Below are 17122 nucleotides of genomic sequence, written 5' to 3' on the forward strand. Positions count from 1 at the left end.
CAGCATATATTTTTATTTAAAAAAATATGAATCTAGGCACTGTGCTCAGTTTTGCAGATGCAGTGGCGAATAAAAACAAATACAGACTCTTGTGGATGCCTTGCCATATGGCATTTACAGTCTAGTGGGGGGAAGTGGGTATTAATCAAATAGTCACACAGTTGTAAAATTGCATTTGTGGTAAGTCCTACGAAGGATGGATACATGATGCTCTGAATGTCAGTAATGGAGAATTTGAACTAAGTAGGGAGGTCAGGGAAGGCTTTCTCTGAGGAAATAATGCATGAACTGAGACCTGAATGATAAGGATAAATAGGCCAGAGAGAGAGAAGAGCCTTCCAGGAGGGAACCTAATGAGTATGACGGACAGAAAATAATCAATGTGGCTGGAGCATAGAGAGCAAAAGTGAGGCAGGTTTGAGAAAGATGGAAGAGGTGGACTGGCGCCAAACAAAACGAAGCCATTTTAAATTGTAAGCAAAAGGGGGTTAGGAGTGTGGGGATTGGTGATGTGATATTTTTCCATTTTTTAGAGGTTATTCAAACTTAAGAATGGAGAACAGGTTGGAGGCGGACCTTAGAAATATGAGTATTAGGAAGTATGTAGTAAAAGAGATGGGGAGAAATTTAGAATAAATTTAGGAAATAAAATCTACAGGACTTGACAATAGATTTGAAATAGGGGTGAGGAAGAGGGAGGTGCTCAGGATGACTCCTAGGTATCTGGCTTACATGATATAGGGATTACCTGGGCTAGATTTTGGAAGAATAACAATGAGTTCAGTTTTGGTAGCACAGAGTTTACAGTGTTTTTAAGACATCCCAAGAGTTTTCAGATAGGCATCTGTTACAATTTGTAGCTTAGAGGAAAGGCTAAAGATATAAAATAGTTTAGTTAGATTGAATTGTGATAGGAAATATGATTGTAAAGGTAAGCTGAAACTAGATATAGGAGGTCCTTGACGTACAGCCTTCAGTCTGTAGTTTGGACTTTGTCTTGCAGCTGGAAAACACAGAAATTTGAACAAAGGAGGGATGAAGTAAGAGCTGTGCTTTAGAAAAACCAGTCCATAAGGTGAATTCAGGAAGGCAGGGGTTGGTGCCTATACCAGAGGTACTTAAGACCAGAGCAAGTGTATAGAGCAGAGAAGGGGATGGCTGGGAGAGGAATTGCAAGAAGACAAGTCCACATAGGTGGACAGCTGACTGGGTGAGGTGGGATGAGGAAGAAGAAAGGGTCAAATAGGATTTCCAGGGAGCCTGGGTAACTGAGAAAATGATGAGAACAGGCTTGGGATAGCATAAAACTGGAAAGTATTTGGAGTTGTCAATCTAATTAGGATTTGTCTTTTTAAAAGTTCATGTTTTACATATTACCAAGTAACATCAGTTATTCCAGTTATGCTTGGCATCTAGCTATAATTGTCTAAATTTCAGACTTACATCCTAAACTAGGTCTTAAAGCTGTTTGCTATGATGGAAAATCCAGGTTATGCATGAGACTGTGTAGCAAGAACTATAGATTGTTTTTATTTATTTGTGTATTTTTTTTCCATTTTATCTGATTTTTCACATTATCTATCTCTAAAAGATAAGGACACTTAATCACAATACCATTATTACATCTAAAGTATAAAGAAATTAATGATAATTCCTTAATATAAGAAGTTTGGTGTTCAAATTTCCAATTGTCTCATAAATGTCAAATGTTATATCTTTAATTTTCAGTTTATTTAAGCAAGATCTATATAAAGTTCCCATGACAAACAGTTGATATGTCTCTTAAGGCTATTTTAGTCTACAGATACACCCTCCATCTCTCTCACCTCTTACCCCTGCAGTTTATTTGTTGAAGAAACCAGGTTGTTTACCCTGTAGAGAGGTTCCCTCAGTCTGGATTTTGCTGATCTCATTCCCATGGTGTTGCTTAACATGCTTTCTGTCCTCTGTATTTCCTATAGAAGTTTGATCAATTTCGGTTAGATTAGATTTTTTTTCAAGATATGTTTTACTAGAATCAAATGGTTGAGGTGTGTACAGCACTTTTAGATGCTTAAAAGTGTGTTATAATAAGAACAGATCGGAAAAAATTTAGGTATACTTCAGGTTTACATCCCGTTTATGAAAATATGGGATACCTGAACCAAGGAGGTTTTTTGTTTTTGTTTTAATCTGTGCTCTGGAGTACAACAATTGAACAGTGAAGTGCTTGCTAATGGTAAATAAGAACTAGATGAGGGGACTGGATGCTTGACTTCTCTTTGGGGCTCTTGTGCTAACTACCTGTTGACTTTACGCCTGTGTCCCCATCCCTGAGTTGAAGTAGGTGAACTTTAACGTCTTTCCTAATGCTGAAATTCTGTGATTCTGGAGTTGATTTCTCAGGTTAACTAAAGCAATAGGTCCCAGCCTTCAGCTGCTTTTGGGTAGTTTGAATAAAGAAGGGATTTTCTAAAAAACGTACAAACCAAAACCTATAAATTATTAAAACATGAGAGAATGTTATTATTTGTACAGAGTAACAATTTTCATATTGTCTTTATTTTGGAAGCTTAAAAAACTGGTGATTACTGAAGGTCAACTATCCTGTCCTGTCAGTGGTAGCTGCTGTTAATGACTATCTCTTCATAAATTTTAGTGATTGAATTTATGCTATCTAGGGGATTATTTGATTTGGTAAAATGAGAGTGGTGATGTCTCAGTGTATGAGTAATACCTAGCAAGGAGGCTGAGTATCTAAGATAGTTTGTGGTTATTAAAATTTTTCATAAACTCTAGAGCTGATATGACTAAGTTCTCCATTTTACTTAAAATACGGTTCTTTTTGGTGGCAGCATTGCCAACACGAAAACTGCATATCTTAACTTTTTAATGTAAAAATATCGAATATAAACAAGAGTATAGAAAATAACCTCCCTATACCCATCACCAAGCTTACCAATGATTAATTCATGGGCAGTCTAGTTTCATGTCTACCCTGCCCACTCTCCCATTCCATTCCTGGATATTTCAAAGCAATTCCCAGATATGTCACCCATAAACATTTCAGTACTATCTCTACAATATAAGGATTCTTGTGTATATCTTTTGATGTGTTAAGAAGTCTATTTGGAGAAATTATACTGTGGTTTAGAATTTTAGTCAATAATGAAACAGCTGGCAGTTTTATTTTTAATGTTGCATAATTTATTATGTTAGGATCCCCTGCTGAAACATGAGCCATTTTTGAGAAATACTTATTGTATTACTTAAAATATGTAACTTTATTGTTTAAAAACATGTAGCCTAAAGTTTGGGTACTTTTTAATGTTTAAGAAAAATTAAATTTCAATTTCTTTTGTCTGCTTTTCATCTTTTCAGATACGTGCTTTCCAACATGCTTTCAGCACTAACGACTGCTCCAGGAATGTCTACATTAAGAAGAATGGGTTTACTTTACATCGAAACCCCATCGCTCAGAGCACTGATGGTGCAAGGACCAAGATTGGTTTCAGTGAGGGCCGCCATGCATGGGAAGTGTGGTGGGAGGGCCCTCTGGGCACTGTGGCAGTGATCGGAATTGCCACAAAACGAGCCCCCATGCAGTGCCAAGGTTATGTGGCATTGCTGGGCAGTGATGACCAGAGCTGGGGCTGGAATCTAGTGGACAATAATCTACTACATAATGGAGAAGTCAATGGCAGTTTTCCACAATGCAACAATGCACCAAAATATCAGGTGAGGAACTGAGTATCTTCTGAGCCTTTGTTAAGTCATGGCTTAATTTGTTTTAAATTTACAAAATTTTATATAGCAGCATTATTTGTCTTTTTGGTAACTTTTAAATAAATAGTGTAACTGGCCTTTTTTGGCTACTCTGACAATAATCTTTAGTATCTCAATATTTGTTTCCTAATACATATTCAATCTGAGCAATCTGTCTTTACTCTAAATCAGGTTGGCAAACTTTTTCTATACAGGGCCAGATAGTAAATATTTTAGGCTTTGTTGTCCATACTGTCTCTCACAACTGTTCAACTATGTTGTTATAGCACGAAAGCAACCATGGATTATGTAAATGATGAGCGTAGCTGTATTCCAGTAAAACCTTATTTATAGACTGCAAGCCAGATTTGGCCCAGGGGCCATAGTTTGCCAACTTGTGCTTTGGATTGGAATCTTTCTTATATCATGCACATCCAAATCTACTTTTTCTGGATACCTCACCCCCTCACCCCCACAAATGCACCTGTGTGCATGTACATACATACTTACCCTCTGCTACTTATTAATCTGGATTGTATTTAAAGCGTCTGGAGGTGTCAGCAATTTCCATAAACATAGGTGAGTTCAGGCAAACTACTGCATATTTATTTATTTATTTATTTATTTGGCCGCCCCGTGCGGCATGTGGGATCTTAGGTCTCTGATCAGGGATTGAACCTGTGCCCCCTGCAGTGGAAGCATGGAGTCTTACCACTGGTCTGCCAGGGAAGTCTCAAACTACTACATTTAAAAATTCTTTTTTTAAAAAAATTTATTTATTTATTTATTTATTTGGCTGCGTCGGGTCTTAGTTGCGGCACGCGGGGTTTTCATCATGGTGTGCGGGCTTTGTGGCCCCACGGCATGTGAGATCTTAGTTCCCTGACCAGGGATCGAACCTGGGTCCCCTGCATCGGAAGGCAGATTCTTAACCACTGGACCACTAGCAAAGTCCCTAAAAATTCTTAGCCTTAAGCCATACTCACTTGATTCTACGGTCATAATTATAGTTCCTATTTGTAAAAGCTATATGATTACCATAGATTCAGCAGAGTTTAAAAAATAATAATCTGATAAGAAATTGGAAATTTTAAGGAATTATAGATTGTACATTTCAGAGGAACATGTGGTTTGAAAGCTCTAGCCTCAGTAATGACCTCAAGTCAGGCATAATAAAGTAGAAGAACTAAAATATATCCCATTTCCTGACGTATAAAAGCCTGGAAGGGTTTTCTTTCATAGAATCCTTTCCTTACTGTCCTTTCAGGCTCTGCAAATGCCCTAAGGAGAATTGGACTTAATCATCATTGAAGATAAAGACCTATGACTAGCCTTGTGATTTTGTAGTGGAAGTCCTTTATTCTTTGTTTTTCAGAGAACATACTCTGTATGATTTCAGTCCCTTTAAATTTATTGCAGCATGTTTTATTCCCAGCATATGGTTTACCTTGATAAATGTCTTGTATGCTTGAATATACATTCTGTTGGATGGAATAATCTTTTAAGGACAACTAGGTCAAATTGGTTGGTAGTGTTTAAGTCTTCTATCTGCTTTCTGTATTTTCTTTCTACCTGTTCTTTCGTTTACTAAGGAGTATTAAAATCTCCAACTATAGTTGCAGATTTATCTATCTCTTCTTCCAGTTTTGTCAGTTTTTGCTTCCTGGGTTTTGGAACTGTTATTAGATGCATATACATTTAAAATTGTTATGTCTACCTACCTGGTTAACTCTTTTATCATTATGAAATGACCTTCTTTGACTCTAGTAATATTCCTTGTCTTTACATCTATTTTGTCTGATATCAATAAAGCCAATCCAACTTTCTTATGCTTACTATTGCAAAGTACCTCTTTTCCCTCATCCTTTTACTTTTAGTCTGTCTTTGTATTTAAAGTGGGTCCCCCACACAACATGTAATTGGACCTTGCTTTTTATCTAACCCAGTCTCTTGATTTGAGTAGTTAGTCCATTTATAGTTAATGTAATTGTTGGACTGCTTGATATCATCCTTGTCTCTGTGCCTCTGAAGCTGTGTTCTTTTTTCTCTCTGTTTTTTGGATTCGTTACTTTCAGTTGTTCTATCTTCAAGTTCATAGATTTTTTTCTTCTTGTCATTTGAACTCTGCTATTGAGCCAGGCTAGTGAATTTTGGTTATTGTGCCCCTCAGTTCTAAAATTTTCATTTTTATAGTTTCCATTTCTCTACTGAGATCTCTATTTGTTCATTTATTAATACTATATTTTTCTTTAATTCTTTGGGTATATTTTATAATAACTACTTTAAGTCTTTGCCAAATCCAGCATCTAAGGCCCACTTGGAGTCTGTTTCTACTGACTACTTTTTTCTCCATGAGTATGAGTTACACTTTCCTGTTTCTTTTCGTATCCAGTCATTTTTTAATTGAAAACTGGACATGGTAGATAATATATAGTAGTAACTCTGGAATGTTTTGTTTCTTTAGAAGCTGCTTTGTTCTTCTGAAAACTGTAGGTTTTCTTGTTCTAGTAGGCAGTTAACTTGCCTGCACTGAAACTATACAGCAGCTTGTGTCTTTGTTCAGTTTTTTTGGCCTCTAGCTGCTACTTTTTCTGCCTGGTTCCCTGGGGGTTTCCCCTGTGTTTGTGTAATACAGTCATCACATGAGGATTTGGGCAGAGTTTATTTTCAGATTTTGGAGCTCATCCTCTTTGTGGTTTTTTGCTTGCGGAGTTCCTCTAAGTTTCCAGTTGCTCTGCTGTCTCCAAATATTGTCCTCTGACACCTAAAACTGTAAGACTGACTTTCTGCTCTCTGTGCTATGTGTATGTATGTTGTATGCTCAGTCAAAGGTAAAGCAAACTTGCAAATTTCACTTGGAGTGGTTCTATTTTCTTATTTTCATCTTCTGTAAAATAGGGATAACTCCTAGGATTAATATGAGAATTAAATGAGATAATATAAAATCACTCAACAATACTCATCAGAATATTAGCTTTTATTTCTGATTTTTGCTGTTGTTCGTGTTTTGTTTGTAACAGTAGTGATGATGGTGATTTGGAGGTTCTTAGGTCCATAAAATGGGGTTAATCTGTGAGTTGGGCAGAGGGAGAGAAAAAGTAGATGTTGGTAGTTATTTGTGATAGGAAATACAATGAGGGAAAGTAATGATAGCAGCAGGGGATATCATAATTGGGAAGTATTAAATTATGATTTTTGATTGCAAATGTTAGGACTTTCTGCCTCCAAGTATATAGATGCAACAGCCTTTAATACATGCAAATTATAAGGATAAACATGCTCTTTCTTTGTTTACTTTTCCAAATGGGAAAAGAACTGGGTAATTGTGCTTCCAGTTTAGTTTAACAATCAGTACTGCTATTTTTATAACAAATGGGTGTTTCAGAGTAGTGGACCACAAAGTGATTGTTTAATAAGCCTATTCTGCATCTTTAGAACCTATAGTCAGATTTGGCTATTCATGATTATGTAAGTTCCACATTGTATGTAGAACTGCTTTGTAAATTTTAAAGGTTGTGGAAGTGTTTTATTATAGTAATTTTTTTTATTGTGGTAAAATATACACAGCAATCTTTATTCTTTTAACTATTTGTAAGTGTATAATTCAGTGGCATTAAATGCATTCACAATGTTGTGTAACCATCATCACTATATATACCCAAAACTTTTTCATCATCCCCAGCATAAACTCTGTGCCCACTGAACGATAACGCCACATTTCTTCCTCCCCCAAGCCTCTGGTAACCTCTATTCAATTTTCTATCTATATGAATTTGAATATTCCAGGTGCTTGATACAAGTGGAATCATATAATATTTGTATTTTTGTGTCTGGCTTATTTCTCTTAACATAATGTTTTCAAGGTCCATTCATGTCATAGCACATATTAAAACTTCATTTCTTTTTAAGGTTGAATAACATTCCATTGTATGTATGTACTATAGTAATTTGAGAAAATTTAGGTAGCCTTTTTTGGTAAAATATGCCAAGTTATAGATTTTAGTGGTAACCTTCTTAAGAAAAGTCTTTAAAAAGAATAAATAAAATCTGGGGACTGTTCAGGAAGAATATTTAAATTTTCAGTATTAAATATAAATCCCACACAAGTCTTAAGTTTTTTTTTGTTTTTTGTTTTTTTTAAACATCTTTATTGAAGTATAATTGCTTTACAATGGTGTGTTAGTTTCTGCTTTATAACAAAGTGAATCAGTTATACATATACATATGTTCCCATATCTCTTCCCTCTTGCATCTCCCTCCCTCCCGCCCTCCCTATCCCACCCCTCTAGGTGGTCACAAAGCACAGAGCTGATCTCCCTGTGCTACGTGGTTGCTTCCCACTAGCTATCTATTTTACATTTGGTAGTGGAGATACATAGTCTTAATAATATTTTCAACTTGATTACATCTAGCTGTGCCTTTGATGGGTTTTCTTCTTACCTTCTTTTTTTGATGTCTGTTTGCAGATAGGAGAAAGAATTCGAGTCATCTTGGACATGGAAGATAAGACTTTAGCTTTTGAACGTGGATATGAATTCCTGGGGGTTGCCTTTAGAGGACTTCCAAAGGTCTGCTTATATCCAGCAGTTTCTGCTGTATATGGTAACACAGAAGTGACTTTGGTTTACCTTGGAAAACCTTTGGATGGATGACAGTGGCTTTCTTGGGATGAAAGACAGAGTGGAGGAGATACCTGCTTGTGGAAAGTAGAATCATGAAGTGACAGTGTCATACATGCATGCCCAAGAAACATCCTGAAAAAACACATGATATTGTTAACTGGAGAAGCAACTCTACAGCAGAGATTATCTTAGTGTTTCCTCTTTTCTACTGGGCCAGAAAAATCCTCAGGGTTGCAGTTGGTTGAGTGGGCAGTTGACATATGCATGTTTCAACAGATTTTGTCTCTAAGTTAGTGATGTGATATTTCCAACTTTTAAGGTGAGATCTTAGAGATGGTGTAAAAGGGATAAGATAAGGAACTAGCAAGAGTTTTAAGTAGTGTGTTTGTGAAGAAAGACTGATCCTGTTTTACAACTGCCTGTTTTTTCTCCAGACCCTTTTTTCCAGCCAGCTTGACTATTAGAAAAGTATGAAACTGGTTGGATTTTATTTAATATTTTTAATATATTGAGAAGCATGGTCTGCCTGGACTGCACTTCTCTAACGGTGAGATATAAAATTGTGCAGCTATTTTAAAAGTTGTATATACAATATGTGTGTAAAAAAAAAAAAACTGTAAAAAAAAAACAAAACAGGACAAAGGAGTTGCTTTGTTCTAGCTCAATTTCTTAAAAACCACTACATGGTACAAAATTAGAGTAACATTTAGGGACAGTTTGGTAACTACAAAGAAGAAAATTTTAAGAGGAGATGTGTTGTATTGGCTCATTTTGTATTATATTTGGCTTACAGTTTCCATGCCTATTACAGTCTGATTTATTTTTTTAACCATCAAAATTATTAAACAGATCCTTCAAATCTCCAGGCTAAGATTGAGGGAAGGCAAATCTATTTCTAATCATTCATATATCAATAATAATAATAATGTGCATCTTATGGAATCTGGTTTTATTTTTTGACCTTCCAAGAAAGTGTCTCATAAGAACAGAGAACATTGCCATTTGTTCTTATAGGCCTCAAATATGAAAGCTGTTAGTCACAGACCTTAAGAAAATAATTGATCAATGGTCCTTTTATTTTGTAACTTTATAATGCTGTAGATATTATAATTTTTTAATTTCATATTGTTTACATCATGCAACAATCTAAGCCTCAAACTCTTCATTGGGGTTGTCAAGAAAATGTTTACTCATCCATCTGAAACAGTGCCAACCTGAACCCAGCTTAAGAATGTTCTTTATCTCATTATAAATAATTGCCCCCATGGGACTTGAAATAAAACACCTTATGCTGGAAACTTCAGGTTGGTGATATTTTGAAGGTTTTATTGTAGAAGAGTTTAACGTTAATTCCTATTCAGAATTTTTGACTAAGAAATCTGATTTCACTAATACTCTTTCAAATTAATAATTCAATGTACATGAGCTGAGATTTTCTTTTGTTAGAAAAGAAACAAACATCTTTCTGTATGAAAGTATAAATTGTATGGTTTCAGATACATCTTTGTGATAAGAATTGACTAAGGCAAGTGGAATCTTTGTATTTTTTAGGTTTTGCTGTATGCATATTTTGTTTTGAATCTGATAAAATTAAGGACAGCAAGCATCTGGCTGGGGTTCTTGGGTTGCTCCTTGCGAGTTAATATTATCAGTACTCCTGTGAAACAAGGGATTTCAGTCATGGACAAAGATTTCATTTTTGCCACCTGAAAGGTTTACAAGTATTTGTTGTATATTTGGTGTGTTGCTTAAAGGTGTAATCTGTTAAAGATCCTTTTTGATACCCACATCAAGGAAGAAACCTCCTAGAAACCATATTTAATACTACAGAGTGAAATTATATGTTAAATGTATTGGAGAACATAGCTGCTACAGAAATTGATTTTTCTTGGTGTGGAACAACTCAATTTGGCAAAGTTTAAAATTTAATTAAAGAAGAGATCTGGTTCAGGATAAAGATCGAACTAGTTAGAAAGCTGTAAGGTCTTTCAAGCACTTGTTTCTTTTTCAGATTGTGATATGGTCGATTCCAAGAGCTTTTGCTCAGAGTTTTGTTTATATCTTCTGTTTTGTCTCATTAGTAAACATTCATTTGTAACAAAGTTTTGAAGGTGCTGAATGGAAAACAGAAACACATGGTTATTGCATATTGAACCTAGAATCAAATAATTGCCTAAATATTTAATAACAAGCCATTCTTGTCTCAAAGACTTAAATTCCTTAATATCCAATTTGCAAATTTTATAAAATGGAGGTTCATATTTAGCATGAGCATCAGGGGAATGAAGAGCCTTCATTTATAACCTGGTAAATTAATTTGTTACTGGAGACCAATAGTAGTTGTACAGAATAATAAGACAAACTGTTACAATGTTTGAGGAAATGGAATCTCTTTTTCATTGGTGCTGAGAGAGCACTTAGGTAGAAGCCAGTTGCCTCTGAATACTGAATATAAATCATCTAAACCAGTGGTTCTCAACCTTGGCTATAGTTTGGAGTCACAGGCATTTTGAAAAATATTGATGCTTGGGTCCCATACCCTAAGATTCTGATGTCGGTCTGGGCTATGACATGATCATAAGGATTTTTAAAACTTCTTAGGTGATTTCAATATGTTGCCAAGGTTGAGAACCACTGATCTAAATTCACCTTAAGTTTTCTTATCTGCAAAAAAAAAAAAAAAAAAAAAAAAAAATCCTTGCTCCCTCCCTTCACTACCTCATAAAGATATTGGGGGTAAAGAAGAAAATAATGGGAAAGTACTTGTGCTATTGATAAAAAGTGCTATTGAAAGGCAAAGTTATATTTGTTGTATTTCAGCTGAAACTCTGATCAGGAAGAGATGTGTAATTGAATTTGCTCTGTTGACTTGGGAAACCAGGAGCACTCTCTTTGGTTCTTAACTTTAGCAAAGCGTGCAGATGGGTAAGAAAACATTACTATTACTCTTATTCATTCTATGGTCTTCTGTCATACTTGAGATAGGCTGGTTTAATTATCTGGTTTTACACAGGAAAGAAGAAATATTAAGGTTTAAAGTCTGTAATGGTCAATGGCTCACAATTCATTAAAACTTTTCATACAAAGAATTCTGTGGTTAATATATGTCATTTCTTAGTTGCCGTTATTTTTTCATTGTCTGACTTTTGAATATTGAACCATTTATTTCATCTGCTTCATTCTTATTCCTGTAAGTTTGGATATAGATTTGATAAGGCACCTAAAGCAAGTAGGTGTTGCTCAGTTGAATACTTCAAGTCACAGTTCCGTGATTAGGCGTCTTCTGTCTTTTAGATATGATTTGACCTGGGAGAGAGAGTTTTGAAAAGAACAGAGCCCTAACCCACATAGTAGGTATTACAATTAACTTTTCACTTATGTCTCCAAACTGCTGTTTATATAGACTGTAATATTTATATTTTTGATCGTCTAAAAAAATGAACGGTTTGATAAGATAGAAACTTGAAATTAAAAGATGGGTATTGAGATTACATTCTAGAAATCAGGACCACCACTTTAAAGCCTTCCTGAAAGGAACAGTTCATACCTAACCCAAATGCTATTTTAATAAAGCATTCCTCAGTTTCTCTAGCTGAATGTAATCTCTCCTTCCTTGAAATTTCCTTGTCTTTATATTTATCTATACTTAGCTCATGCTGTATTACTTTATACCTTGTATAAATTTATTTATATTTATTATTTGTTTATGTCTTAGCTCCCTTAAACATCTTAAGAAAGAATCTCTGATGGACTCATCTTTATGCTCATGTTATCAAACCCAATGTAGGAAGAAAAAAAGCTCTGAATTTACAGACGATAGTAACAAAAGATAGATGAGAAAAATTCTTTTTGTATCCTGTCCGAGTGAAGCAAATCTGAGGCTTGTAAGGAAGAAATAGTGACTGTGAATGCATTTTAGCCATTCCCCTTTATTCTTAAATATTGGTAAACTCTGATACTTAGTTCTTGGTATAGATTTCTTATTTGTTTAGAATTAAAATTAGAATTCTGTATATTAATTTTTTGAAATTCTTTTTTGCTTTAGTTTCTTAATAAAAAGTTAAAACAAACATTAATCACCTGTGATTGCTTACATTTAAAACAAGGAATTTTTTTGTATGTTGGTCAGAAAGAAAAATGGTAATACCTTAGTAGCCAAATGTGTTGATGGAATTTACCTATAAATTCCATGCCTTTTAATAATGGAATCCACATTTCCCATGTTTAGAATGGACCATGGCCAGGGAATAGTAATTCACTAGGATCTTGTTTCGCTATCGCCTCCACCCCCAGCTAACAGTTGTTTGATAATGCAGTTGTTTGCCAAGAGTTATAAGAAGCAGGCATGGCTGAACAAATGGCTCCTGTGATCCAAAAGCTTAAAAGAATCAGTTGATCATGTTGCTGAAAGTTGCTTGATGTATAAATATGTTAAAATTTATACAAAGAGTTTTAATTTTCTAAAGGAAAATAAAGTAGGTGTAAAATTTCTGTATCTTTTTGTTTAGTGGGAAGAGATACCAGGGACAGCTTTACCAGTCTGTCGTCCTAATTTCTTTTTTGAATCCTCCCCCAAGCCATTTGCTTTTCATTTAATGTATTCATTAAAATACTGTTGAGAGCAACATGTTCTTTACTTTTCAGAATATGGTTTGTTGAAAGAAGTAGCCTCTCAAGATTTAAGATTGTCATTGTTCCGCTTCTGTGTGTAGGATTTCATGATGAATGAGTGACTCAAGAAGTAAGAATCATTTAGAGAGTTTTCCTTAGGTCACTCTGTTGACAGTCCTTAATTTCTGTTTCTTTTAAAACAGAAAACATATAAGAGAAAGATTAGGGAAGTCAAGTTCTGTCTGTCTATTCTGCGGTAGATACTTAGTAAGTTGTATTGTCTTTCTTCCTCCTTTTCTCTATAAATGAAATGGAGGATGAAATTGAGTAATGGGAATGGTTTTGAGGTCCTGTCTCCTTTGAGAAGGCTCCTGAAATGATTTATTAAAATGCTAATATCCATTTAGATTAATTAGAGGCATATTGTAATGGGAGTAGGCCAGATCTCTTTATTCTAATGTAACTAATGTATTCATGTTTTCCAACCAATGTTGGAAAAGGTTTTTTATTTAGCCGTGCCCTTTGTTGATTACCTTTACTTTCGAAAGAAAGGATACTTAAGGTTGAAATGGGAGGGGTCAATGACTTCTCCCCCCTCTTCAACAGTCCAGAGAGTGATATATATAGTTCACAACTAAATTGCCCAGAGCTCTACCAGCCTCACTAGACTCCACAACACAGTGGGCAGAGTGAGGGGAGGGTACGCCTGGAGTACATTGAAAGGACAACCAACTGCTCTTTTAAGTAGTGACTCTACCAAGTAAAGGCTGGTGGGGTTTTTTGGTTTTGTTTTAACTCTCATGGCCTACATCTGTGTAACAATCCCTGAACTTCAGATTTTTCAGGTGCCTCTTTTAAAATGTTTTGAGGAGCTCAGTAATGTTCTAGCATTTTGGTTTTAAGGCAAGAACACTGGAGTAATAGTTCAGGAGTCACAAGCTCTAAGGCCTGGCAGTCCTGGTAGCCATGACATGATTCCTGAGCAGATTTCTTCTCTTTTAGGGCTGTTTCCTTATGTGCTTAAATGAGGAGATTGACCCAGCTCAGTGGTTCTCATTTTGAACTGCTCACTAGAATCACCTGGGAAGCTTTTAATTTTTTAAACAACTTTATTGAGATATAATCAACATATAGTAAGCTACACTTATTTCAAGTGTGCACTTTGATAAGTTTTGACATAGGTATACACCCATCACAATCAAGATAATATATACCTGGGAAGCTTTTAAAAGGTAAGATTTCCAGGCAAATTAAATTAGATGGGATGGGGGGATGCACACAGGCATCAGTAACACTAGTTTATTTTAAAGTTCCCAGGTAATTCTCCCCTGACTAGAAATCACCATTCAGGACTGACTTTTGAAGAGACTGAGAGCGGAGGTAAAATCTCTTTTATGACCAGGAAAAAAATATATATATATATACATATATATGTGTATATATATAATTTATATAATATATAATTTTATGTTTATGTAATTTGTTATATATATATATATATATTCATATATAATACTCTAGCCCTTTACTGAGAACAAGTCAATGGCAGAGCCAGAGCTAGTAGCTAAGGCATCCAACCTACCTCTTCTGTTCGTCCTTCTGTCATCCTTAGTGAGCTAAATATATGCAGTCATTTAAAAGAGAATGGACTTGAGGACACGGGGAGGGGGAAGGGTAAGCTGGTACGAAGTGAGAGAGTAGCATGGACATATATACACTCCCAAATGTAAAATAGATAGCTAGTGGGAAGCAACCGCATAGCACAGGGAGATCAGCTCGGTGCTTTGTGACCACCTAGAGGGGTGGGATAGGGAGGGTGGGAGGGAGACGCAAGAGGGAGGGGATATATGTATTGGCATAGCTGATTCACTTTGTTATAAAGCAGAAAATAACACACCATTGTAAAGCAATTATACTCCAATAAAGATGTTAAAAAAAATAAAAGAGGTCAGTGTCCTTATTAGGATTCTTTCAGGAACAGTGGATTTAGTATCCTTCCTGAATCAGGGTGGTTATGAAATTTGAGTGCTAAACCAAAGCTGAGGAGCTGCACCTGTGGTTTGTCACATGTTAGAATCAAACTTTTGACCTCTTCGAAAAAAAGGGAGATATAATCATTGAAAATTGCTGTAGGAGAGAAATGGTAAAAGCTGGTGTTATGGGTTGAGTTGTGTCCCACCCCCACCCCCAAATTCATATGTCAAAGTCCCACTTGCCTCATAATGTGACCTTATTTGGAAATAGGGTTGTTGCAGGTGTAATTAGTTAAGATCATACAGGAATAGGGTGGGTCTCTAATCCAGTGTGATTGGTGTCCTTATAAAAAGGGTATATTTGGACCCAGACATGCGCAGAGGGAGAATACCACTTGAAGATAAAGGCAAAGATTGGGTGATTCAGCAGAAGCCACGGAATATCAAAGATTGCCAGCAAAACTACCAGATGCTAGGACAGAGGAGGCATGGAACAGGTTCCTCCCTCACAGCTCTTAGAAGGAACCAGTTCTGCCCACACTTTGATCTTGGACTTCTGGCCTCCAGAACAGTGAGAAGATAAATTTCTGTTTTTAAGTCACCCAGTGTGTGGTATTTTGCTATGGCAGCCCTAGGAAACCAATATACCTGGTAAGTTTTCACTCTAACAATTTTCCTATTTCTCTCTGGGGGCAACTTCGATGCTGCATTGTGTTGTTCACTGAATCAAGAATAAGGCCAGGAACTATTTTCAAGGGTGTTATAGATTTGTTGGAAGGTCTTTTGTCAGGTTGCATTGGTAACCTAGAGTTTGTAAAGTACAATACGTAGTGTAGTGGTTAAGGGCATGGATTCTGGAGTCAAGATTTCCTGGATTCAACCCCAGTTCTACCACTTAATAGCTGCGTAACTTTGGAGAAGACATTTGATTTCTCTGTGCCTCAGTTCTCTTCTCTGTAAAAGAGGAGTGGCGGGGGGAGTGCTAAATCGTTTATAGGATATGGTGAGTTTGAAATGAAAGGCACATTGAGCTGCTTTAGAACAGCGCCAGGAACATAGTAAGCATTCAGTACATTTCTCATTATAACAGGTAAATATCATTAAGAACCAACCATGAGAAAAAAGCAATTTTGTGTGTGTGTGTGTGTGTGTGTAAAAAACAAAACTTTAAACGCATTTGGTCCTAAAATCAGGAATAGGAAACATTAAAAAAAAGTATTCAAAGCAACAGAAACTTTAGGTAGTTTAAGCAAAAGAGACAGATTAAGAGGTATTTCACAGAGGTCCATGGCAAGAATGCAGTTGGACTTCACAAAGGACTTGCACAAGGCAAGGGAAAGGCATCAGGAGCCTGGGAGTATCGCTTCTTCCTCGTCTCTGAGACATCTCTTCACTCTTTCTCTTCTACATAGTTCACTTTGTGGAAAATGGCTGCCTTATACCTCTTCGTTCAGATATCAACCCAGGATGAGATTGGACTCCTAGTCCTAATACCAAATTCGAAAGATAGGGACTCCACTTCCCACTCCAGTCAGCTGTGGTCATGTCACAGGGTGGGGAGCAGGTTCACTAGTACTGAAGCTGCTAGGGTCCCAAGTCTGTACCCAATGGCTGGGAGGGGAGAGGAGGGTAGTTGGGAGGCAGTCACAGAGAAGAGAGGCTGGATACCACACAAACACCAACAAACGTACTTTAAAAAAAAAAAAAAATTTATTGGAGTATAGTTGATTTACAATGTTGTGTTAGTTTCAGGTGTACAGCAAAGTGAATCAGTTATACATATACATATATCTACTCTTTTTTTTTTTAGATTATTTTCCCATATAGGCCATTACAGAGTATTGAGCAGAGTTCCCTGTGCTATACAGCAGGTTCTTATTAGTTATCTATTTTATATATTGTAGTGTGTATATGTCAATCCCAATCTCCCAATTTATCCCTCCCCGCCTTATCCCCTGGTAACCATGAGTTTGTTTTCTACATCTGTGACTCTACTTCTCTTTTGTAAGTAAGTTCATTTGTACCCTTTTGTTTAGATTCCACATGTGATATGATATTTGTCTTTCTGTGTCTGGCTTACTTCACTCAGTATGACAGTCTCTAAGTCCATCCACGTTGCTGCAAATAGCAATATTTCGTTCTTTTTTTTATGGCTGAGTAGTATTCCATTGT

General features: G+C 36.0%; 1 protein-coding gene across 7 annotated transcripts in view; it reads left to right on the forward strand.

Moving 5' to 3' along the window:
- The window catches only part of FBXO45 (F-box protein 45), a 54977-nt gene that overhangs the window by 2521 nt on the left and 35334 nt on the right, over positions 1-17122 (forward strand). Inside the window, exons 2-5 of one of the 7 annotated variants that reach the window (XR_014245004.1) lie at positions 3361-3717; positions 8211-8685; positions 11661-11716; positions 15305-16100. Coding sequence is in view for 2 of the 7 variants with exons in the window: in XM_082393356.1 (XP_082249482.1) it covers positions 3361-3717; positions 8211-8396 (543 nt within the window). In the remaining 5 variants the exon portion in view is untranslated. Of the gene's footprint in view, positions 1-3360; positions 3718-8210; positions 11456-11660; positions 12437-15304; positions 16101-17122 lie in introns of those variants that run through there. The other 6 variants (XR_014245007.1, XR_014245005.1, XR_014245006.1 and 3 more) reach the window with 6 other exon arrangements.

The sequence above is a fragment of the Balaenoptera borealis genome, assembly GCF_965194805.1.
Source record: "Balaenoptera borealis genome assembly, chromosome: 5".
NCBI classification, from domain to species: Eukaryota; Metazoa; Chordata; class Mammalia; order Artiodactyla; family Balaenopteridae; genus Balaenoptera; species Balaenoptera borealis.